This window comes from Pseudorca crassidens, chromosome 5, assembly GCF_039906515.1.
Source record: "Pseudorca crassidens isolate mPseCra1 chromosome 5, mPseCra1.hap1, whole genome shotgun sequence".
Classification (NCBI taxonomy): Eukaryota; Metazoa; Chordata; class Mammalia; order Artiodactyla; family Delphinidae; genus Pseudorca; species Pseudorca crassidens.
In genome coordinates, this window is record NC_090300.1 from 102,007,144 (window position 1) to 102,031,502 (window position 24,359).

At 39.5% G+C, this 24,359-nt stretch overlaps 2 protein-coding genes across 5 annotated transcripts in view; one reads left to right on the forward strand and one right to left on the reverse strand.

The window, feature by feature from the left end:
• The window catches only part of CMSS1 (cms1 ribosomal small subunit homolog), a 382,923-nt gene that overhangs the window by 29,688 nt on the left and 328,876 nt on the right, over positions 1–24,359 (reverse strand). For all 4 annotated transcript variants that reach the window (XM_067739122.1, XM_067739123.1, XM_067739125.1 and 1 more), the window contains one exon: positions 5,391–5,479. In XM_067739122.1, the coding sequence (XP_067595223.1) occupies positions 5,391–5,479 (89 nt within the window). The remainder of the gene's footprint in view (positions 1–5,390; positions 5,480–24,359) is intronic.
• Positions 2,468–3,467, forward strand: LOC137224528 (lysine-rich coiled-coil protein 1-like). Its single transcript, XM_067737273.1, has one exon. It carries the CDS (start codon positions 2,793–2,795, stop codon positions 3,465–3,467), a length of 675 nt encoding a protein of 224 aa, XP_067593374.1. The 5' UTR covers positions 2,468–2,792.

The window sequence follows — 24,359 nt, forward strand, 5'->3', positions numbered from 1 at the left end:
AAAAAAAAAAAAACTACTGGCAAATCTTTATACTCACATTATTAAGGAGGCCAAGGATGATTGTTTAGATGTGAAATGGTTGCTAGAGATGATGTAGTTGCAAGGGTAGAAAACTTGTATAAAGTTATAAACCTGTTGCTTGAAAAACTGGACAGATGGGAGGTGTGGACTCAGTAATAAAAATGTGAGGCCCAGCTATGGCAAAGGAGGGAACACCATCTAACTGGACACTCTCACCTGGTGATATGCATATTACTGCTAGCAGCATAATGCCAGGCAGTTCCTATGCAAGCATTAAAAAACAAAGCAAACAGGGGTTTCCCTGGTGGCGCAGTGGTTGGGGGTCCGCCTGCCGATGCAGGGGGTGCGGGTTCGGGTTCATGCCCCGGTCCGGGAGGATCCCGAGTGCCGCGGAGCGACTGGGCCCATGGGCCGGGGCCGTGGCTGCTGGGCCTGCGCGTCCGGAGCCTGTGCTCCGCGGCGGGAGGGTCCGCGGCGGTGAGAGGCCCGCGTACCGCAAGACAAAACAAAACAAAACAAACAAACAAAAAACCCCTTCAAGAACAGCAAACAACTAAGCAAATTTGAAAAAAATTCAAAACTTAAATATAGTAAACAGTAATTTCTTTTCTTTTTCTTCTTTTTTTTGATCCAAGAAAAAAATATGATTACTATTAAAAAACAAATACTTGGTCACATGTGCCAAATGAATCATATGCCTATGGCTGTGCTAGGTACCACAGTGAACACAAAAGAAACCCTGTCCTCTGAGGTGCTTATGGGCTAGTTGGAAATGCAACCTCTATGTGCATAAACAACTAGAGAAGGACTCAAGAAATGACAGTCGGCCTGACAAAAAGGCTGTCCTTGGGGTGGTGAGATGAGTTCCAGAGGGAGAAGAGCAGCGGCAGACAGGATGAGGAGGCCACAGAAGAGCCCAAGGGACTGTGTGGTATTCGGGCTGGAGGAGAAGAGACTCTCAGGTCTAATGTCAAGGTGGGGGACCCTTCAAGGAGGAGCTGAAGGAGGGACAATGGTCACGGGGCTCCAAAAGGCGTCTGCGGGCAGCAGTGTCAGGGAGCCAATGGCTCACAGCTGGGACACAAAGGGTTGAGATGGGAAGAGGCGTAAGAAAGCTGGAATACCAGTCTAGTCATCCATTATTCCTTTTCACAAATGAGTGCCAGTTCGGGGAAGGTTCTGTGCCAGATGCAGTGGAGATGCACAGATGTGTACAGCATGGTAGGGAGACCAGAGAGGTAGATGGATAACACTCAAATAAGGCAGAGGGGCACAAGGAGGTTCCTGTGTGAATTCTCTGGCCAGGGCATGAGGATAGGCTTGTAGAGAGTGATAAGGGCACTGTGTCTACCTAGGACTTTGATTCTTTTATTTTTTTTAAATTTATATTTATTTATTTATTTATTGGCCACTCAGCATGCAGGATCTTAGTTCCCGGACCAGGGATTGAACTAGTGTCCCCTGAAGTGGAAGCGTGGAGCCCTAACCACTGGACCGCCAGGGAATTCCCAGGACTTTGTTTCCTTAAAGCAATTTGTTAGTGAAAGAAATTAGAGCAAGATGAAGGTGGTTAAAATGAGCAGTAAAATCTCTGGTGATTTTTTTTCCTTGGCATAAAATAGCAATGGCATGCGACCAAGAAATTACTTGATGGCATGGTAAATCCAATTTTCCCAAGTTGAATGAGGAAGGACAGGTGGAAAGGGAAATGGAAGCAGTGTCATCCTCAGGGTATGGCTTAAAGACAGTCAAGTGGGTCATCACTCCTGGTACCCATCTCTCTGAGCTTCAGGTTCTTTGTAAAATGGGGTCCCCCCTACTTCACAGGGCACCTGTGACGACTGAGTCATGGTGCCTTACACAGTGCCTGCGGTGAGTGTTCAATAAATCGTCTTATTATTGTTGAAACCAGGGCTGCTGAAAGATAGGTGAATGCTCATGGAAATTAAGAATGTATTTAACTTTCTCTTCCCCGATCTTTCTCCTTTCTTCCTGTGGTTCCCTGCCATTTATCTAACTTGATGGTTGTGGGAAAAGAAGACTCAAGTTGGAAGGAGGCAAAAAATAGGTGGAAATTCAGCAAGGCGAACGCTCTGCCAATAAAAAGACAGTAAAGATGCAGGCTTGGGTGAGTTTATTGATGTAAATTTATTCTTTCACCAAAGAGTCCAGAAAAAGTGAAGAACAATCAATAAAATCAAGGGATAAAGTAATAAAAAAGAAAGCCAGTGGGCTACAAAGAATATTTGGAGCAAGTGCAGTAGCGCTCCTCACCGTTATGGCGGCGGTGCCGTCCAGTTGGCCGCTGGTGGTGGTGGCCACTTCCCCTCGGAAGTCCGGTCTCCGCCTCCTGCTCCCACCCTGCTCGCTCGGCGGCGGCAGCGGTGGTCCCTGCCTCTCTGCCTCCTCCACCTCGGCCTGTCCACTGGCAGGCGGCGTTGGCGCGGAGGGGGCCCCTGCCTCAGAGAAGGTACCACGTTGAATGAGCAAAGACTGAACTTTTTACAGATACCTTTTGTAAAAGGCTTATAAGGAGTAGTGCCATAATTTGAATCACAATGGATTTCACATTATGAGGTGAATGGGAGCGGAGTATTGGACAAAAATAGATTTTTAAATCTCTGCATCATGGTTTTTAGCTCCTCAGTTGTTGCACAGTCTCACTATTTGGGGAAAGTTCATGCTAAAAAACTGAAGCAATCAATGGGTGAATATGATCAAATTTCTCCACCAAGTTCTCAACCTGTTAAGGAGAACTCCTTGTCAACCTAATGAAGCATTCAAAGACATGTGACTCTTTTCAAGATGAACTTGAAGATTACATCAAAGTGCAGAAAGCCAGAGGCTTAGAGCCAAAGACTTGTTTCAGAAAGATGAGAGAGGATTATTTGGAAACCTGTGGGTGCAAAGAAGAGGTTGATTCTAGACCCAGGTGTAGAATGTTTGATCAAAGACTCCTTTGTGAAACCGTCCAGACCTACCGAAGACCATGCAGTATTTCGCAAACAGTGGAAAAGTGGTTACCTCAGTGGCTAGCAGCTCATGGCAGCAGGCTGAGACTGGACTCCCTGAGCTGCTGTCAATTCACCAGGGACTGTTTCTCAGGAAAACCAGTACCCCTGAACTTTAGTCAGCAAGAGTATAACTGTAGCTCATACAGTGTAGAATCTGGAGTTTACAGGCACCTCTCCTCAGAAAACAGTACCAGTGCCTGTCAAGCTAGTTATAAACAGATACATCAGAAGAGAAAAAGGCTCCCAGAGAAAGGCCGGGAAAAACGAGAGGAGGAGCGGCCCAAGCATAAGAGGAAGAAAACTTGTGAGGAAATAGATTTAGACAAATACAAGAGCATCCAAAGAAACAAAACAGAGGTGGAAACAGTCAGTACAGAAAAACTTAAGAACCGAAAGGAGAAAAAAACCCAAGATGTAGCCTCTAAGAAATAGGAACTTAAGGGTAGTAAAGAGAAAAAGGAACAAGTCAAAGAAAGAAAGAAAAAGAGATGCTTTGGGACCAGTCTCTCCTTGGATTTTAAAGCTCTTGCATTGGTTCTCCTGAGGTTAAACTGAAAAAAGAGTTGAGGAGCTTGGTTTTACGATGTTCCTATCGCTCTTTTCATGTGAGCAGGTACAAAGGTTAAGTGAACAGAAAACATTTACTGTGCTTGCTCTCCAACATGGAAATTACTTTTCCTCTTTTCTAAAATCATTACTACATTTTTCTTATACATAATGTAATTTCCCTTAACGAGAGTGGCTCTGCTTTAATTCATCAAATTGCTATGATGGTGGAAGTATTTTTCCCTTAGGACGTCATTTATTTTAAACTGGAGGATTAATAGGCTTTACAGAATCTATTTCTTGACTGGGTTTTAGTTTGGGGTGGGTGTTTTTATATTCATTAGTTTTCTCTGTGAAGCAGTTTAGATTGATTTTTTTTCCTTTGTTAGATCTAACTTGCAGTATATTTTCTATATTGGAAAGTGGAAAATGACATACATTATAATAAGCTTAAGTTACATACAGTTTTAAACGTTTCAAGGAGTCTTGATACAAAATCAGTTTATATTCTGGAAATGTTTATAATATAATAAAGTTCTAATTTCTACAAAAAAAAGAATATTTGGAAACAAGTTCTGCAAGTAGGCACTGATTAGAGGCAGAGGTCAAAGAAGGCATGACTATGGTATGGTCAGTGGAGTTAAGTGAGGTAAAATCAAACCCCATCTTTGTGAAATAAATTGAAAAGCTACAGATGTTAACCTGTAGATCTTAGAAAGAATGGTGCAAACTAAAATTGATACAGGGCCTTGGAGTTAAATATTTAATGTCTAGAGAGAAAACCAAGACTGATTATACATTAAATACGTATATCTTGCTGCATTCCCCACCTCACAAAGAAAAAATAATGAATAAAATAAAAGACTTGAAGTATATTTTACTATAAGAATTATCACTTCAGTGCTTACTCTTTGCCAACCACAGTTCAAAGAGCTTAACAAGTGTTAATCATTTAATCCTCACCCGTAACCCTGTGAAGAAAATACACGTATTATCACCACTTTACCAATACGGAGACTGAGGCACAGAGAGTTTAACTTGCCCAAGGCGTCACAGCGTGTAGGTAACCAAAATGCTAAACTGCTTCCCACAATTATCCTGAGCCTGGTCACAAAACTCTAGTGGAATGTGTTTAGGGCCACCTACAATAAGAATAAGGCCCCATATGTTACTATGAAGAAGATGGTAACTTTGGACTGACAGTTAGATAGTCCTTTAAAAAATCACACATGGTTACCAATTAGGTCTCAGGGACAATAATGTAAGAAAGGTGCAAATGGATGTGAGTGGCCAGCAAGAAGATTAAAAAGGCAATAAAAGGTCCTAAGTCCAAGGAGCAAAGTTTATCAAATGGCCACTTGTGGTAATACAAAGGTAGCAAATCCCCAATAAGAATTCACACAACAGACATGATGCTAGATAGTCATGAAGGCCTGGGAGCCTGCTCACAGCATGCCTTGGTACTGTAATAATGCATTGGTGTGGGGGTAATCTTGCATATCTATGCCATTTGTCTTCTCCTAGGAACTATACCCAAAGAATAAAACTGGGTCTTTGGTAAAAATGTAATACAAGAATCTAAGATATCATTATTGTAAAATATATTTATATTGTAAAAAACATATTGGGGGAAAACTAGACCTTGCTGGTTTGTAATTAACGAAGCATGGCTCTTTCAAAGGCAGAGAAGGTAAAAGCTTCCCTCAAATCCCACCAATAACTGGTATTGAAGCACACGGAATGCTGTAGAGGGGTAGAAGAGGCTGATTTCAGAGCCAACAGCTGTGACTCTCCCACAGTGACTGTCACCTGTTCGGTTTTCTTTGACAGAGCAGGAACTGGAGCTCTCTCCTGCTGCATCATTGCTGTGTCTCCTCCTCCTTCACCATCTGATGCTTCTAGGAAACATAAAGTTTAAAAATGAGAAGAGCACCTCTCTCTTTCTTTCTCCCATTGCTAGTGTAATCTTGGTACCATCTTTTTAGAAGGTTCTATCCCTTGACTCATTAATTTCACCTCTAAGAAGCTGAATTTAAGAAAATGATCCAAAATGAAGTCAGAGATTTAAAAACCAAGGTGGCAGTATTATTTATAAAACTGCAAAAATGAAGATTATTCAGATGTCTAAATTTCAGAATGTTTAATTATGGAACACTCACGCTGATTTTACAGATATTAAACTCCCCATTTTCAGATAAGAAAGTTGCTGCTTAGACGGATGAAGTAATTTGCCCCAGGTCACACACCTGGGAACCCTATTTGAGTCCAAAGTCTTCCCCACAAGTGATACTGCCTGCACTGAGAACCAGCCAGCTCTTGATGCCAGTGTGCTGGCTCCAGGGGTAATGTTAAGAGAGTGGGACAGCAGGATTATAGATCATGAGAAATTCTTAATTTGAATTTATAAAATCTTTCAACACTGGAAAAAGTAAATTCTTACTCCAAGAACCAGGAAAAATAAAAACCTTAATAATTTTTCTGTTAAAAAGCTCTTTTAAAGAAACATGGCAACCATAAGTTTCTTACTTCCCATAATGCCATACTGTCTTCCAGATTTTAGTGGTTGTTCTCTTTGAGCACATTTTTGAATCTTTGAAAGGCTTTACTCACTCCCTTTGAGTTTTTCGGTATATCTCAAAGCCCAAAATGTGAATTTGTGAGTAATATTGGTCAGAATTCATATTTAGGTACAAATTAACTAGTTTGGTAGTCCTGAGCTTTTAAATGTTTACATACTATGATGGTTAATTTTATGTGTCAACTTGATTGGGCCACAGGGTGCCCAGATATTTGGTCAAACATTATTCTGGATGTTTCTGTGTAGGTGTTTTTGGTTGAGATTAACATTTGAATGGGTAGACTGAATAAAGTACATTTCCCTCCCTAATGTGGGTGGCACTCATCCAATCAGATATGGCTGGAATAGAACTAAAAGCATTAAAGAAGAAGTAACAACTGACACTGCAGAAATACAAAGTATCATGAGAGATTACTACAAGCACCTATATGCCAATAAAATGGACAACCTGGAAGAAATGGACAAATTCTTAGAAAAGCACAGCCTTCCAAGACTGAACCAGGAAGAAACAGAAACACGAACAGACCAATCTCAAGCACTGAAATTGAAACTGTGATTAAAAATCTTCCAACAAACAAAAGCCCAGGGCCAGATGGCTTCACAGGCAAATTCTATCAAACATTTAGAGAAGAGCTAACACCTATCCTTCTCAAGTTCTTCCAAAATATAGCAGAGGGAGGAACACTCCCAAACTCATTCTATGAGGCCACCATCACCCTGATACCAAAACAAGACAAAGATGTCACAAAAAAGAAAACTACAGGCCAATATCACTGATGAACATAGATGCAAAAATCCTCAACAAAATACTAGCAATTCGAATCCAACAATACATTAAAAGGTTCATACACCATGATCAAGTGGGATTTATCCCAGGGAGGCAAGGATTTTTCAATATCCGCAAATCAATCAGTGTGATACACCACATCAACAAATTGAAGGATAAAAACCATATGATCATCTCAATACATGCAGAAAAAGCTTCTGACAAAATTCAACACCGATTTATGATACAGACTCTCCAGAAAGTGGGCATAGAGAGAACCTACCTCAACATAATAAAGGCCATATACAACAAACCCAGAGCAAACATCATTCTCAATGGTGAAAACTGAAAGCATTTCCTCTAAGATGAGGAATAAGACAAGGATGTCCACTCTCACCACTATTCTTCAACATTGTTTTGGAAGTTTTAGCCACAGCAAGCAGAGAAGAAAAAGAAATAAAAGGAATCCAAATCGGAAAAGAAGAAGTAAAACTGTCACTGTTCGCAGATGACATGATAGTATACATAGAGAATCCTAAAGATGCTACCAGAAAACTACTAGAGCTAATCAATGAATTTGGTAAAGTAGTAGGATACAAAATTAATGTACAGAAATCTCTTGCATTCCTATACACTAACAACGAAAGATCAGAAAGAGAAATTAAGGAAACACTCCCGTTTACTACTGCAACAAAAAGAATAAAATACCTAGGAATAAACCTACCTAAGGGGCAAAAACCCTGTATGCGGAAAACTATAAGACACTGATTAAAGAAATCAAAGACGATACAAACAGATGGAAAGATATACCATGTTCTTGGATTGAAATAATCAACATCGTGAAAATGACTATACTACCCAAAGCAATCTACAGAATCAATGCAATCCCTGTCAAATTACCAATGGCATTTTTCACAGAACTAGAACAAAAAATTTTACAATTTTTATGGAAACACAAAAGACCATGATAGCCAAAGCAATCTTGAGAAAGGAAAATGGACCTGGAGGAATCAGGCTCCCAGACTTCAGACTACACTACAAAGCTACAGTAATCAAGACAGTATGGTACTGGCACAAAAACAGAAATATAGATCAATGGAAGAGGATAGAAAGCCCGGAGATAAACTCACGCACATATGGTCACCTTATCTTTGACAAAGGAGGCAACAATATACAATGGAGAAAAGTCTCTTCAGTAAGTGGTGCTGGGAAAACTGGACAGCTACATGTAAAAGAATGAAATTAGAACACTCCCTACCACCATACACAAAAATAAACTCAAAATGGATCAAAGACCTAACTGTAAGGCCAGATACTATAAAACTCTTAGAGGAAAACATAGGCAGAAGACTCTATGACATAAATCACAGCAAGATCCTTTTTGACCCACCTCCTAGAGTAATGGAAATAAAATCAAAAATAAACAAATGCGACCTAATGAAACTTAAAAGCTTTTGAACAGCAAAGGAAACCATAAGTAAGATGAAAAGATAACCCTCAGAATGGGAGAAAGTATTTGCAAACAAAGCAACTGACAAAGGATTAATCTCCAGAATATACAAGCAGCTCATGCAGCTTAATACCAAAAAACAAACAAACAACCCAATCCAAAAATTGGCAGAAGACCTAAATAGACATTTCTCCAAAGAAGATATACAGATTGCCAACAAACACATGAAAAGATGTTCAACATCACTAATCATTAGAGAAATGCAAATCAAAACTACAGTGAGGTAACACCTCACACTAGTCAGAATGGCCATCATCAAAAAATCTACAGAAAATAAATGCTGGAGAGGGTGTGGACAAAAGGGAACCCTCTTGCACTGTTGGTGGGAATCTAAATTGATACAGCCACTGTGGAGAACAGTATGGAGGTTCCTTAAAAAACTAAAAATAGAACTACCATATGACCCAGCAATCCCACTACTGGGCATATACCCTGAGAAAACCATAATTCAAAGAGTCATGTACCCCAATGTTCATTGCAGCACTATTTACAATAGCCAGGAGATGGAAGCAACCTAAATGTCCATTGACAGATGAATGGATAAAGAAGATGTGGCACATATATACCATGGAATATTACTCAGCCACAGAAAGGAACGAAATTGAGTTATTTCTAATGAGGTAGATGGACCTAGAGTCTGTCATACAGAGTGAAGTAAGTCAGAAAGAGAAAAACAAACACCGGATGCCAACACACATATATGGAGCCTAAAAAATGGTACTGATGAACCTAGTGGCAGGGCAGGAATAAAGACACAGATGTAGAGAATGAACTTGAGGACACAGAGGGAGAATGGGAAGCTAGGATGAAGTGAGAGAGTGGCATGGACATATATACACTACCAAATGTAAAGTAGATAGCTAGTAGGAAGCAGCCGCATAGCACAGGGAGATCAGCTCGATACTCTGTGATGACCTAGAGGGCTGGGAAAGGGAGGATGGGAGGGAGGCTCACGAGCGAGGGGATATGGGGATATATGTGTACATATAGCTGATTCACTTTGTTCTACAGCAGAAACTAACACAACATTGTAAAGCAATTATACTCCCATAAAGATATTAAAAAAAGAAAAGAAAAGAAGTAAAAGCATGACCTCCCCTGATTAAGATAATTTTTTCTGCCTTTGTACTTGAACTGAAACATGGGCTCTTCCTGGATCTGGAGCCTGCCAGCCTTCAAGCTGGAACTACATCACCAGCTCTCCTGGTTCTCAAGCCTTCTGACTAGGATTGGAACTAGACAATTGGCTCTCCTGGGTCTCCAGCTTGTCAGTCTATCCTGCAGATCTTGGGACTTGACAGTCTCCATAATTGCATAAGCCAATTCCTTTATATATACACACACAGATACACAGAGAGAGAGAGACAGAGAGAGAGAGACAGAGAGAGAGAGAGAGAGAGAGAGAGAGTGATAAATATAGATAGATATATAGATATCTATTCTGTTGTTTCTGTTTTTCTGGAGAACCCTGATTAATACCCCGACTTTTAACTATGTAGCATGAAAAAAAGGACTCTACCCAATGAAGTAGTAGCAGGTAGAAGATTAACGGGGCTTTTTACTTATTTTTAAAATGTATTTATTTATTTTTGGCTGCATTGGGCCTTTGTTGCTGCACACGGGCTTTCTCCAGCTGTGGCGAGCAGGCACTACTCTTCCTTGCGGTGCGCGGGCTTCTTGCTCCGGTGGCTTCTCTTGTTGCAGAGCATGGGCTCTAGGCATGCGGGCTTCAGTAGTTGTGGCTCACGGGCTCTAGAGAGTTGGCTCAGCAGTTGTGGTGCATGGGCTTAGCTGCTCCACAGCATGTGGGATCCTCCGAGACCAGGGCTTGAACCCGTGTCCCCTGCATTGGCAGGCGGATTCTCAACCACTGCGCCACCAGGGAAGTCCCTAACAGGGATTTTTAAACGAAGGACTAAGTTGGCATTAAAAGTATTTATAGTGCTGCTTCTGGGAAGAGAGTAGTAGTAGTCATATTTTCCCTTATTCCTCCTGCTAAGTACAGCTAAAAATCCTGACCATTACATATAAAACAAACATTGGAGATCTCTGAAAGGTGGAGAGAAGTCAGACATGCTAGGGACTTTGGGGCCCAAGGAACAACACAGTGGTGAGCTCCCTGGGTTTTCTTTTTGCCTTATTATCTCAGACTTGGAGCTAAAGAAGCTAGTAACTTGGAAATGCCAGTGAGAGCAGACAAAAAACCCCAACAAATGTCTGCTCTGTTTAACAAAATGACCAGGAAAACAACAGCCTAGCAAGACTGAAAACCTTTAGATAATAACTACTTGACTTCAGCCAAACACAACAGAAAAACTGTTTTCTTTGCTGCCTACACCAGCAAAGGCTGAGTGGGGAACCTAGACTTCCACCTTTGTCAGGCTGTAATGAGGCAACCCAACTCCTCCTCCACCTTCCATCAGGGTGGTGTCAGAGGTGATCAAGTAGGGACTGAACCCCTGAAGAGATTTTCATCCCTGAAGGGTGGTAACAGACCCCTGCTCTCTACCACCACCACCAGTGCAGTATCAATGGAGAACACACTGTGAGCCTGGACTTCCATCTCCTCCTGGTAGTAATGAAGGGCACCTTTCCTTCCCCACTGGGGTCAGAGGAACCCTAGTAGAGAATCAGGACTTTACATACTTCCCAGTGGTAATGAGGCCAACACCCACACTAGTGCTTTAGCAAGCACTAAAAGAGCTATGCAAAGAGATGTACTCAAAAATACTACAATAAATCAAAACAGAATTCTAAAAATGTTCAAGTAATGCACAGGAAGGCAGAAAGATAAACAAGAAATAGCAAATAAACAGAAAAGAAAAATAAAATGGCATATTTGAATCCCAACATATCAACAATTACATTAATGTAAATGATCTAAACATACCAATTTAAGGACAGAGATTGGGACTTCCCTGGTGGCGCAGTGGTTAAGAATCTGCCTACCAATGCAGGGGACATGAGCTCGGTCCCTGGTCTGGGAAGATCCTACAGGCCGCAGAACAACTAAGCCCGTGCGCCACAACTACTGAAACTGCGCTCTAGAGCCCGCGACATAACTACTGAGCCCACGTGCCACAACTACTGAAGCCCGCGCACCTAAAGCCCGTGCTCCGCAACAAGAGAAGCCACCACAATGAGAAGCCAGCGCATTGCAATGAAGAGTAGTCCCTGCTCGCCGCAACTAGAAAAAGCCTGTATGCAGCAACGAAGACCTGACGCAGCCAAACATAAATAAATAAAATAAATACATTTATATTAAAAAAAGACAGAGATTGATAAAGTGGATTAAAAAAATGACCTAACTATAGGCTGTTTACAAGAAACTTACCTCAAATATGACGATATAGCTAAAAGCAAAATGATGGCTGAAATATAACATGTAAATATTGATAAAAAAGCAGGAGTTATATTAATATACTCTATTAATTATATTAATATGATTAATTATATTATATTTGATATTAATATCAGATAAAGGTTGAATAAATTAGTTCTTTCTTTAGTCTGTGTGTGATTTTTTTTGGTTCCAAAAAAGAAAACTGCTTTTCTGAAGTAAGGATGCTAGTATTGTGATTTCCATTAAAAGAGTATTAAAAGAACAGTAACGGGACCCAACCTAACCAGCCTGGCTCTAGCATCTAGATTTCTCTAGAACTGCTGGCATTTGAGGAAGTTAAGCTAGGCCTGTGCCACTCAGTCCCAGTGGCTGATTTTCAGCCCATGGAGTGGAGTCACCAAGACGGTGCAACCTTATTTTCAACTCCTTGAGGGTCTACTTTAAAAAAAAAAAAAAAAAAAAAAAAGGATACCACCAGATGGGAGTGGAGTCAAGTACACGGTTCTTTTTCAACCCCAGGCAAAAAGAGCAAAAAGCTAAAATTAACAGTTGCACGTATCTTTCTCTTTCCTTCAATCCCTGACTTTGTCCTCTTTATGAAAAGTATCAGAAATCCAATTTCCCAGCAATTTCCTTAAGCTTCTAAGTATTTACTTGCATGAACTCCTTCTAGGCCCTAGGGAGAATACTGGCAATGGATCATACAGTTAATTTGTCTTAAAAAATCTGCAAAAGAAAGATATATGGTGATTAAAATAAATACAGTAGACCACTGTCTATTTCTACTCAGAATTCACCTCTGTCCCTATCTCCTAGTGAGTAGTGCTGGAGCTGAAGTGAGCATTTTGGGGATCCAGTTAGAGGGAGCTGGTTGGACAGACATTGAGCTTGAGTTTAATGAGATATTATAAGGTTCATAATCATAAAGTCTATAGTTAAATTATTGCTAGCTCTCCTACTGTAGGAATACTTCCAGGAATATTCCTACCACCCCATGCCAACTCACCAGACATCTGACACAAAGTGTACAGGGCTAGAGGTTGTGGACTGTGACACAAACACACCTGTAGCCTCCTTCCTTAGAAATATGTGGGAAGTGGAGGAGAAAGCAGGTTTGGGATGAATGAAACCAGAAATTAGTCAGTGGAAAATTCTTCCAATCATCAAAAATTTAAAACTGTAAGCAGAAAATTAGGTTCCCATTTTGTCTATTCAAAATGGCAAGTCTCTCCTATAGGAATACAGTAGATGCTGTATTTTACAGTTATCTGATAGGGATGAGTAAAATAAAACTTTTCAAAATTCCTGTGTTTATAACAGTACTGTTGTGATTTCTTATTTAAAATAATTTCTTTCATACCTAATTTTGTATCAGTAATTTTGTATTCTTTTTCTAAGAGAGGGTCCCCCAAATTACGTAAGATTTAGGCCTCACAAAAACTTAGATCTGCCCTGGCTATAGACCTGCTTAACTCTCCTATAGTTCTCAGTTTCTCAACAGAATAAACTACTGAAACCCATAACCTGGTAAGTTTCAAAAGCACGATGCTAAGCAAAAGAAGCCAGAATCAAGAGGCTATATAATGTGTGATTCCACTTATTTAACACCCTGGAGAAGGCAAAACTATAGGGATAAAAAAACAGTTCAGTAGTTACTGGGGACTGGAGGTGGGAAACTTCTGGGGATTGTTGGAAATGTTCTATAACTTTATTGTGGTGGTGGTTACACAACTGTATGCTTTAGTAAAACTTCACAGAACCATACTCAAAAAGGGGTTAATTTTACTATGTAAATTATTTACTATATAAATTATTCCTCAGTAAGCCTGACTTTAAAAAAAAATGATAGAAGCTAACTTTCATCAAACAATTTGTTAACACTTGCCCAGTGTCACACAACTAATAGGCAGAGCTGGGATTTGATTCCCAAATATTCTAATGTGGAGTCCACACTACCCTTGCCTGAGAAGATGCTGCTTATAGCTAAATGATGTTTCCTTCTATTCTGTTTGCTAAGAGGTTTGTTTATTGTTTTATTTTAAAATCATTAATAGGTGTTAAATTTAATGCAATGCCTTTTGTTTTTACATTTACTGAGATGATTATATGGGTTTCTCCTATAATCTGTTAATGTGGCCAACTGTGAAAATAGGTTGTCTAATGTTAAACCATCCTTGCTATTCCTAGGATAAATTGCAATTGATCATGACGTATTTCTTTTTTAATAATGTTGGTTTTTATCTTGGTTACCATTTTATTTAGATATTTATTTACATAATTTTCCTTTCTAGTATCGTCCTTGTCTGGTTTAGGTATTTTGGTTATATTAGCTTCATAAAAGAGTTGGGAAATGTCTCCTCATTTTCTGTCCTCCGTAATAGTTGTATACGAATAGCTAAGATGATCTGTTTCTTGACATTTGGTAAAATCTGTTAGTAAAAGAAGCAGAGCGTAGTATTCTTTTTGTGGGTATGTTTTAACAAATGCTTCAATTTCTAACAGTTATATGATTATTCGAGTTTTTCTTTTTTTTTTTCCAGTACGCGGGCCTCTCACTGTTGTGGCCTCTCCCGTTGCGGAGCACAGGCTCTGGACGCGCAGCCTCAGCGGCCATGGCTCATGGGCCCAGCTGCTCCGTAGCATGTGGGATCTTCCCGGACCGGGGCATGAACCCGTGTTCCCTGCATCGGCAGGCGGACTCTCAACCACCTCGCCACCAGGGAAGCCCCCGGGTTTTTCTATTTTTAACTCAATTTTGGTAAGTATTATTTTTCTAGGTAATTGGCTGTTTTATTTAAATTTCTCAAATTTATTGGAGAGGTGTGATCATTATATGTAGCTATGTCTTCTTTTTCTTTTCTCCCATCTTTTATTTGTACCTTTTTTTTTCTAGTTCTGCCTTGGAGAGGTCTTTCCTTAAAAAACCAACAACAACTGGGTTCTGTATTATAGATGCTTTCTATTGCTTCTTTGGTTTCTAGTACACTAATTAACATTCTTTACTTTCTTTAGGTATACTCTTTTGAGTTCTTAATTTTTGTAGTTGGATATTTAGCCCATTAAGTTTTTCTCTTTCTGATGTAAGCATTAAGGATATATATTTTCTTAAAACTTTATGACAACTGAATACCATACATTTTAATATTATAGCATTTTCATTATCATTTAATTCTAAATATTTTTAAAGACTCTATAATGACTTTTCTTTGATGAGTTATTTAGAAGTGCACTGTTAAATTGTCAAACAGATTTTTTTAAGTTACCTTTTTTTATATTGTGGTTAGAAAAATGGCCTGCAAATCAATTCTTTGATATTTGTTAAGACTTGCTTTATTTTCTAGCACAGGGATCACCACACTTTTTAGGTTTTTAGGGCCACACGGTAAATAAGTGTAGGGTTTGCGGAGCAATAAGGTCTGTCAGTAATTACTGGATTCTACTGTTGGGCAAAAGCAGCCTTAAGACAATATGTAAATGATTGGGTGTGGCTGCGTTCTGATAAACTTTATTTACAGAAACACATCCTGGCTGGATTTGGTCCATGGGTCATAGTTTGCCAGCTCCTGACCTAGTATATAACTTTATTTATTGATTGATTTTTATTGAAAATAGTTGACATAGAATATCATGTTAGTTTCAGGTGTACTACCTAGTAATTTGACATTTGGATACATTACGAAATCATCACCACAGTTAGTCTAGTAACCATTTGTCCCCATACGTAATCAATTAAAAAAAATTTTTTTTTTGGACTAGAATGTGCAGTATCTAATTGTTAGGTGCATAGTTCTATACATGATTACAGATAAACTTAACGATGTTTTTCAAATCTGCTATATGTTTATGAATTTTTATGTTTTATCTATCAATAATTGACATATATATTAACATCTTCCACTCTTATTTTGAATTTCTCCATGTTTTCCAATAATTCTGTCAGTTTTTGTTTACACATTTCATAGGTATGTAAGGTGCATGCAAGTTTGGAACTGTTACAACTTCCTGTTGGTTGATTGTTCCTTTTATCATTATGTAGTGACACTGTTTCAAAAATCCATCTTGTTGTAGAGAACAAAGGTATGGACACCAAGTGGGGGAAGTGGTGGGGGGAGGGGTGGTGGTGGGATGAATTGGGAGATTGGGATTGATATGTATACACTGATGCGTATAAAATGGATGACTAATAAGAACCTGCTGTATAAAAAAATAAATAAAATTAAATTAAAATTTTTTTTTAAAAAAAATCCATCTTGTTGGGACTTCCCTGGTGGTGCAGTGGTTGGGAATCCGCCTGCCAATGCAGGGGACACGGGTTCAATCCCTGGTCCGGGAACATCCCACATGCCGTGGAGCAACTAAGCCCGTGCACCACAGCTACTGAACCTGCCCTCTAGAGCCCGCAAGCCACAACTACTGAAGTCCGCGAGCCACAACTACTGAAGCTTGCGCACCTAGAGCCCGTGCTACTCAACAAGAGAAGCCACCGCAATGAGAAGCCTGCGCACCGCAACGAAGAGTAGCCCCAGCTGGCCGCAACTAGAGAAAGCCCGTGTGCAGCAACCAAGACCCAATGCAGCCAATAATAAATAAACAAATAAATAAAATAAATATATAAAAAAAATCCATCTTGTTTAATTTAGTTCAATTTCACTTATTTGGGGAGGGGTTTTCTATATTTCTAGAGGCGGTCAGCTGTTCTCTGGGAAATCTAACTATACACACTGAAAACTAATGTTGGAGACACAGCTGTACTTCAACAGTCTAAAGTGTTTTGCTAAAATTACTCATCCGTAGAAACCAGAATGTTTTATTTGGCCAGGAGAAGCAGGGCTGGGAACCACTCTTCAAGACCGTGTTCCCAGCTCATTAAGGGACTCCTACCAGCATCACTGAGAAAGAACACAATTCCCACATCCATAGAACAGGGCCCTGTGAAAAATGAACTCAGTGAAGGCCCTAAGGCCATGCCAGCAAAACAACACAGGGCAGGGGGAGGGCAGAGCGAGGGCAGAGCAGAGGAAGGGAGAGGAGGGGAGAAACAGAAGTGTAGCCAGTGAAAGAAAAGGGCTCTCAATTCTGGCTCCACTTGTACTAACAGTGCGCATGCAGTGAAGGAAGCTCCATCCTTTATCGCTTCTGTACACTTTTCAAAATAATGACTACAGGTGTGCCATGACCAAAAAATAAGGGCTTACAATCAATTAGACCATGCCAGAAAAGAATCATACATCTGTAAGTGTACCTCTCATTTATTCGTACTGTTCATAATGCCTGCTCACCCTTTATCTTTGTCATCTCTCCTTTTCTATCAAAATCTTAGTCCCATCCTCCAAAATTCAGCACAAGTTTCCCCCTCTGTAAAGGTCTTCCAAAAGTAGAAACAAGACCATCTTAGGGCTATAATCTAGCAAATAGCTGCAACTTTCACTGAGAAAAGAAAATGCTGAGAAACGGGGAACAGGATCTAGTGTACAAATGAAGAATTATGTGATCGGCAGCAGGAGGAACAGTAAACCCGAAGCCATGTCTATCGTGCCCAATCCAGGCACCTGGTTGTATTGAGGGGGCTGCTCGGAGAAGCCTTGGCAGGCTCAATCTTTAATCTTCTAGCCTCTTCTGGCCACACATTCCCTGCTCTGGGTACAGGGACACTTGACCACTCAAAGTCTTCTGTAGCCTTGTGGTGGGTCATCAGGGTTTACATTAGCATGGCATATGCCTCTCTGATTTTGTTTCATTTTTCTTAGGTACCATCTTTTCCTTTTTGCTTTTTCACTCTCATAGGCAGCAAGAAACGGGGCATGCTCTACCTTTTCCATCTCTCAGGCTCCTTAACATGTCCTCTCCCTCTCTCTCCAAAAGATCTGACAAAACAAATGTTTCTGAATGTAAGTCCCCTGTGAGTTAGTTCTTGCCATCAGAAGTCTTCCTGTCATTCTGAACTGGAATGGGGAATGGGGATGGGGTGGGGGTGGGGAACACTTTTCCCATTGAATTTTGCTGTTTCTAGTGGCAACTGCTACAGCCTGGTCTACATTCCAGTAATGCTCCTATTTTCATAGCTGAAGATGTCCCTAGCAACAGATCCAGACTTTGTTTATAAAATGTTTCCAGTTCCCACAGGAAACTTTAAAGTTAGAAAATTTGGAATAAGATGGCACAACTCTGAACTGTTGTCACTTTATGGGTCCTAAAACTCTGAAAGAAAGTAAAGCACTACGACCAATAACATTGTCTCAAAAATACATGACTAAAGAAAAATGTTTCACCTTCTATCTGTGGGGATCTTAAATGCTACACAATTTGTTGCCAGTAACATGTCAGCAGTTGTAATGTATAGAAATATCTAATCACTATGTTGTATACCAGGAACTAACGTAGTGTTGTAGGTTAATTATACTTCAAAAGCAAACAAACTCATAGAAAAAGAGATCAGATTTGTGGTGACCTGAAGCAGGGCGTGGGGGGAGAGAGAACTGGATGAAGGTCCTCAAAAGGTACGAACTTCCAGTTATAATAAGCAAGTATTAGGGATGCAATGCACAGCACTAGTAATATAATGAACACCACTGTATGTTATCTAGGACAGTTGTTAAAAGAGTAAATCCTAAGAGCTCTCATCACACGGAAAATGTATTTTCTCTCTTTTTCTTTTAGTTTATATGTATATGAGATAATGGATGCTCACTAAATTTAATTGTGTTAATCATTTCATGATGTACGTAAGTCAAACCAGTATGCTGTACACCTTAAACTTACACAGAGCTGTAATGGGGGTCCTCAATTCCTCCCCTCTGCCTGGAAGAGGTGTGGACGTGACCTATCTTTAGCCAAGAGAACCTGAGCTGTGTTCTGATAGCAGAAAAGGTTTACTATCTTCATGGACACTGTTGGTCTCACGTGACTTTTCCAGTCTCCAAGTCACCACCCTGGATAACTACTTGCCTCATGTTGCTCTGGTCTGCACGATAATAAAGACCTTATTATTAAAAAAAATTAGATCTCAATAAAACTGGAAGAAAGAAAAAATACAAACAGAGTAGCTAAATAGCAAAACAAACAAAAACATACACAGGACAGGCTCCTGAGGAACCACCCACATTGGGTTAAAGCACCCAAAGCCACAGGAGTCTGACCTCTTCTGTGAACACTCACATTTAAGCCTGGCTGCGGTGGCAGTAAAAAAAAAGGACTTTTAATGCCAAAACTGAGGGTGCCAGAGGACCTGTCCTATCTTTAAGGTACAAAAATATAGTGGAGATCATGTAAATATCAGAGGACAGCTTTGCAGGCAGAATAGTTGCCTGCCGGCTATCTGTCCAGAATAAGGCATTTTTTCCTTTTATCCTATTTTATTTTTAGCTTAAGGGAAAAAAAAAAAAGGTAACAGCTTGGGCAACAGGACCCCAACTTTAGTCTTGAGTGTTACAGCTTCACCCTTCTTCCTTTCTAGTTTATTTTAAATGTTGGAACATTTACATATTTCGGGGCAGTTTTCAAACTATGAGTAATTTCAATTTAACCTTTTCTGGTCAATCTTTGTAGTTGGAGTTAGGTGAATAGAGCCATGGATGCTGGCAGTGGCATTTTGGGTCTTATTAGAATTGTTATGTTTATTGGATGAGTGTATTTGTTACATTTGGAAGCACTGCTATATAAATTCTCCATTCCTGGAACAGAAACTAATAACAATGTTAATAACTCTTACATAGTCCTTATTTTGAGTAAGGCAGTGTTCTAAACGCTCTACACATATTAACTCATTTAATTTGCATGTCAGTCTTATGAGATGGGTACTGTTACTATAAGCTCTGTTTTACAGAGGTGGACATGGAAGCACTTGTCCAAGGTTAACGAGAGAGTGCATCAGGATTTGGATCTAGGTGGTTTTGATTCAGTTTGCTCTTAACCATTATGCAATACTGCCCCTCTAACTTAGAAAACTAGGTGGCTCTCAGGTGGTACTAATCATTAAGCTAGGTACTGGAATCCACAGGGCTTGGTATGTAGAGCCCAGTTTAACAATAATGTACGTTCTTACATTTGAATAACACTCATCTAACTGGGGCAGAAGCTGCTGCATGTGGTGAATAGCTCCCCTCCTCCAAAACAGACAAACAAACAAACATAACCAATTAGTCCAGATATCTGTTAGGAACTCTCCCCCACCACCCCTGCCTCCATCCTATATTTTAGCTGGGGAGAAAATATATCCTGGTTTGCCTAGGCTAGTCCTGGTTTATGCTTGTCACTCCCACATCCCATCTGATTTAGTATCTGTCTTATTGCAGGCATCCTTTAATACATTAATATGCATTACTACTGTCCAAGTGTGAGAATGGAAATGAGATCACCCTCAGGTTTATTTGACCCCTGAACTCTGCTCTTTGCCGCACAACTGTTAACAGCTCCCAGAACAGCGCTCTGTGCACACCTTTTGGGAAGTGCCAGTATAGAGGAGTGACAAAGGAAGTCCTAGAAGTCTTAGATTCTAGTTCCAACTTTTGTGATCTTGGGCAGATCATTTACTTTATGCCACAGTCTTCCTATTTGTGGAATGATGAAGTCAGACTTCTATGATTTATGATTTTCTGGTTCAGGCCAATTTCTATTAAGAATGCAGTATACCCTGGACAAGTCAAAATTTCCAGAGTGAGGTGAAATGTTGAAGTACAGAGGTATAGGGTAACATTAAAAAAAATATAGGTGAACATGGCCCGTTATATGACTATGTGAGTTATGTCATGTCCCCTGAACAGAAATTTCAAAAGGAAAAGGCCTATGAGGCTGCAGTTAGACCTGCTACCCACTCACTCTTGTTGTAAAGTGTGAGCCCAAGGAAGAGAAATGTTACAATGCAAAAGCACACTGTTTCTGTTGTGACTGCCCTATAGCCTTCACAGAGACTTCAACTACCTATTACATTACTTAATGTATGCCTTTAATGTGCATCTTGTGAATTGTTAAAGGTGGGTGTAATGTTCACAAGCCCTGCTTCAGAATGCTTAACTTTCTTGCCAGGCTTGGCAGTGGAAAACCCAGATCTTAACTGCCTTTTTGTGTAGCTTAGGAAAAGGTACTTTATTGCTTTATCCTTAAAGTTTCCTGCTGTTAAACTAGGCTTAAGGATATTAACCAAACAACTAACTGCCAGCTACATAGGAAATATACAGAGAGGGGCTTGTGTTTGGAATCATCTTCAAGAACTGTAACTCTGAGGTCTTACATGATAGAGTGGGATAAAGCTGAGATCTAACAGTCTTAAAGGGGTAAATAAATAAGAGACTGAAACAAAAATTTGGCACTACCATAAAAAGATGGTCCCACTATAATAAGAGATATATTCTTATAATTTTGATACAGTTACTTCTACCTTTTGTTCTGTCTCTCTGTGTATATATGCATACATATCTGGAATTACATGTCATATACAAATACTTTACCTTTTAATATTATATCATGAGTATTTTCCCATGTCAGTAGTCTTGAAAAACATTTTTAATGTCTATGTGACAAACTGGTGTTTGCCTACACTATATTTACTTTGTTCTTCTATCATTACTTAGATTACTTCTAAAAGTTGCCTTTGTAAATTTATTGTCATAGACAGCTTTATAAATTTCATGCATTTCTGATTAGAACAGAATTCTAAAAGAGAAATTACATTGTAAGAAGGTATGTGTGTTTTTTAAGGGTTTTAACAACTTCTAAACTGTTTTTCAGATGGTTTGGGGTCAGTTTTAAAGTCATCAACATGTATAAAAACACTTGTTTCATCACACTACAGCAAATACTGAATTTTTAAACATTGCTAAGAGGTAAAAATGATACTGCATTTTAATTTGCATTCATTTGATATGACCAAGAGTAAATATTTTGGTTTTTATTAGCTTGTGTATTTCTTATATGAACAGAATGTCTTAACCTTTGTTTGTCAAGAAGGGTTTTAATGTTTTCTTACCAATTTGTATAAATCTTTTAATGTTAAGGTTAATTTAAGAAGTTGTTTTATCTTTTAATTTTTTAAATTATATTTGGGGCTTCCCTGGTGGCGCAGTGGTTGAGAGTCCGCCTGCCGATGCAGGGGACGTGGGTTCGTGTCCCGGTCCGGGAAGATCCCACATGCCGCAGAGCGGCTGGCCCCGTGAGCCATGGCTGCTGAGCCTGCGTGTCCGGAGCCTGTGCTCCGCAATGGGTGAGGCCACAACAGTGAGAGGCCCGCGTACCGCAAAAAAAAAAAAAAAAAAAAAAAAAAAAATATATATATATATATATTTGACCTAGAGATGTTTTAAATTGTAATGAGATCGAATATATCACCTTTTTTCATTGCAGTTATGCTTTGCAAAGTTCACCCTACTCTTAAGTAGATACTTTTATCTAGTTAAAAAAAATTTTTGATCTTTATTTTTAAAAACATTTAACTTAAATCCTATAGAGTAGATTTTTTTGTATGGTATAAAGCTCTAACTTTATTATCTTTTCAAATATTTAATCAGTTGTCCTAACATCTTGCTGAAGGATTCTTCTCTCCCACATTATCTTATTATAGCACTTTCAGTTAATCAAAACACAAATCATACATATGCTTGGGTCTGGTTCCATTGATCTGCCTGTGAGTCTTCTATGGGTACCATACCATCATTTATTTTAAAAAACATACTGAACTTTCTTTTTTATTTTTGAAATGGCTATCACATTGGGGTGCAGGGAGTAACAAAAGAGGGAATGCCAGATTCAGGCCAACATCTTTGAGAGAGGTAGAAAGGGCCAGGGATGGATGGAGGTCAGTAAGGATGCTGGGACAGAAGTTAAGCTGTTTCTCTCCAGAATCTCACATCACACCTTTGTCACTCAATAGCTGTTTGGCTTTGGGTAGGTTAATTCACCTTTCTGTGCCATGATTTCCTTATATGTAAAATGAGGTTGTTAAGAGGTTGAGTGAGTTAGTGTGAAACTCTTAGAACAATGCACAGCTCATGGCAAAATTATCAGTTAGTTATTTGAAGCTATCTTCCACTTCCATCATGTCGTTGAAATTACTCTTTTAAGGACATCAATGATTCCTTAATTGTCAAGTGGGACAGAGATTAAACTTATAGGCTCTCTAGAATCAGGCTGCCTGGATTAGAATAATACCTCTGCCATTTAATGTTGTGTGACCATGGCAAATTTACTTGGTCTTTCTGTGTCTTAATTTCTTCATCTATAAAATGGGAATATATAGTGCCAACCTTATAGGGGTATTACATGGAGTCTTGACATAATAAATGTAAATTGCTTAGCACACTGTCTACCACATAAGTAAATTCTCAGGAAATGTTCATTATAACCATCATCTTACCTGACTGCCTTGGGGCACTTGACACTGATATTGACCCTCAACTTTTTGATACACTCTCCTCCTTTGTGTTCTGGCATACTATGGTTCTCAACCCATCACTTCATGCACTCTCTTCTTTTACCTATCCTGTAAAATGCTGGCATTCTCCGAGGTGTCCTCCACTTACCTTATTCTTTGGTGACCATACACTTCCCTGGTGTTCCTTCCTCTAAGCCAGGAGTTGGCAAAATTTTTAGTAGAGGACCAGATAGATAATACTTTAGGCTTGTGGACCCTACAATCTCTGTCACAACTATACATTGAATCATGAAAGCATTCACTGAAAATATGTAAATGAGCAGGCATGGTTATGTTACAACAAAACTTTGTACACAAAAACAGGCAGCCAGAAAATGGGCCATAGTTTTCCAACTCTTCTTCTAGGTAGTTGTTACAGCTCAGGTATCCCTGGATTAGACTACTCATCACATTGCATCTGTCCTCCCTTCTGGACTGTGGGCTACCTGACAGCCTGGTGTCCTTCCATCCTTGCATGTTCTGCATGTAGCAGAAAATCTTGCAGATATATTAAATCAACATCTGCAGAAACATTGAATGAGTTGAGCATATAATATCAATCTTAACAGTTAAAAACTTCGTTGTGCTGTAAGGAAGAAGGCATTTCTTCCATATGACCCCCTCAGTAGCTCCCAAAACAAACTATAGAGAAGACCTCATGGCCTGTATAACACACTGAAATGCCTAGTAGAATTAATCTTTCTTCCCCAAATGTGAAAAGGAAATTCAGGTCCAGGAAATTCACAATTTCAAGGACCAAGTAATATTTTGCAGGCATCAAAATAGAGCTGTCCAGCATGATCTATAAAACAGGACATACTTTATAGGAATTGAGAAACAGCTGTTTCCCCATTTCTGTTTTAAAAAGGGGAATAGGCTACAGGGCTCAGAGGTATAGGCTAAGCATATGGAAAGAATTTATTTGCTTAAAGAAATGTGACATGGAGCTGGCAAAGGGCTCAGTGTGTAAGAGATAATGTCCTGGTGGGTGAAATTAATAGGCTAAGAAGGATATATACAGAGTCATTTCAGCATTGTGATTAATGAAAAAGGAAACACCAATAAACACTGAAGGGAAAAAAAGAAAAGTAAAGTTGAAGCTGGAAAGAACTGAATATGCTCTAGGGAAGACACTAGCTTCAAGAACCAAACATCACTTGCAATAATAATGACTTTAGTA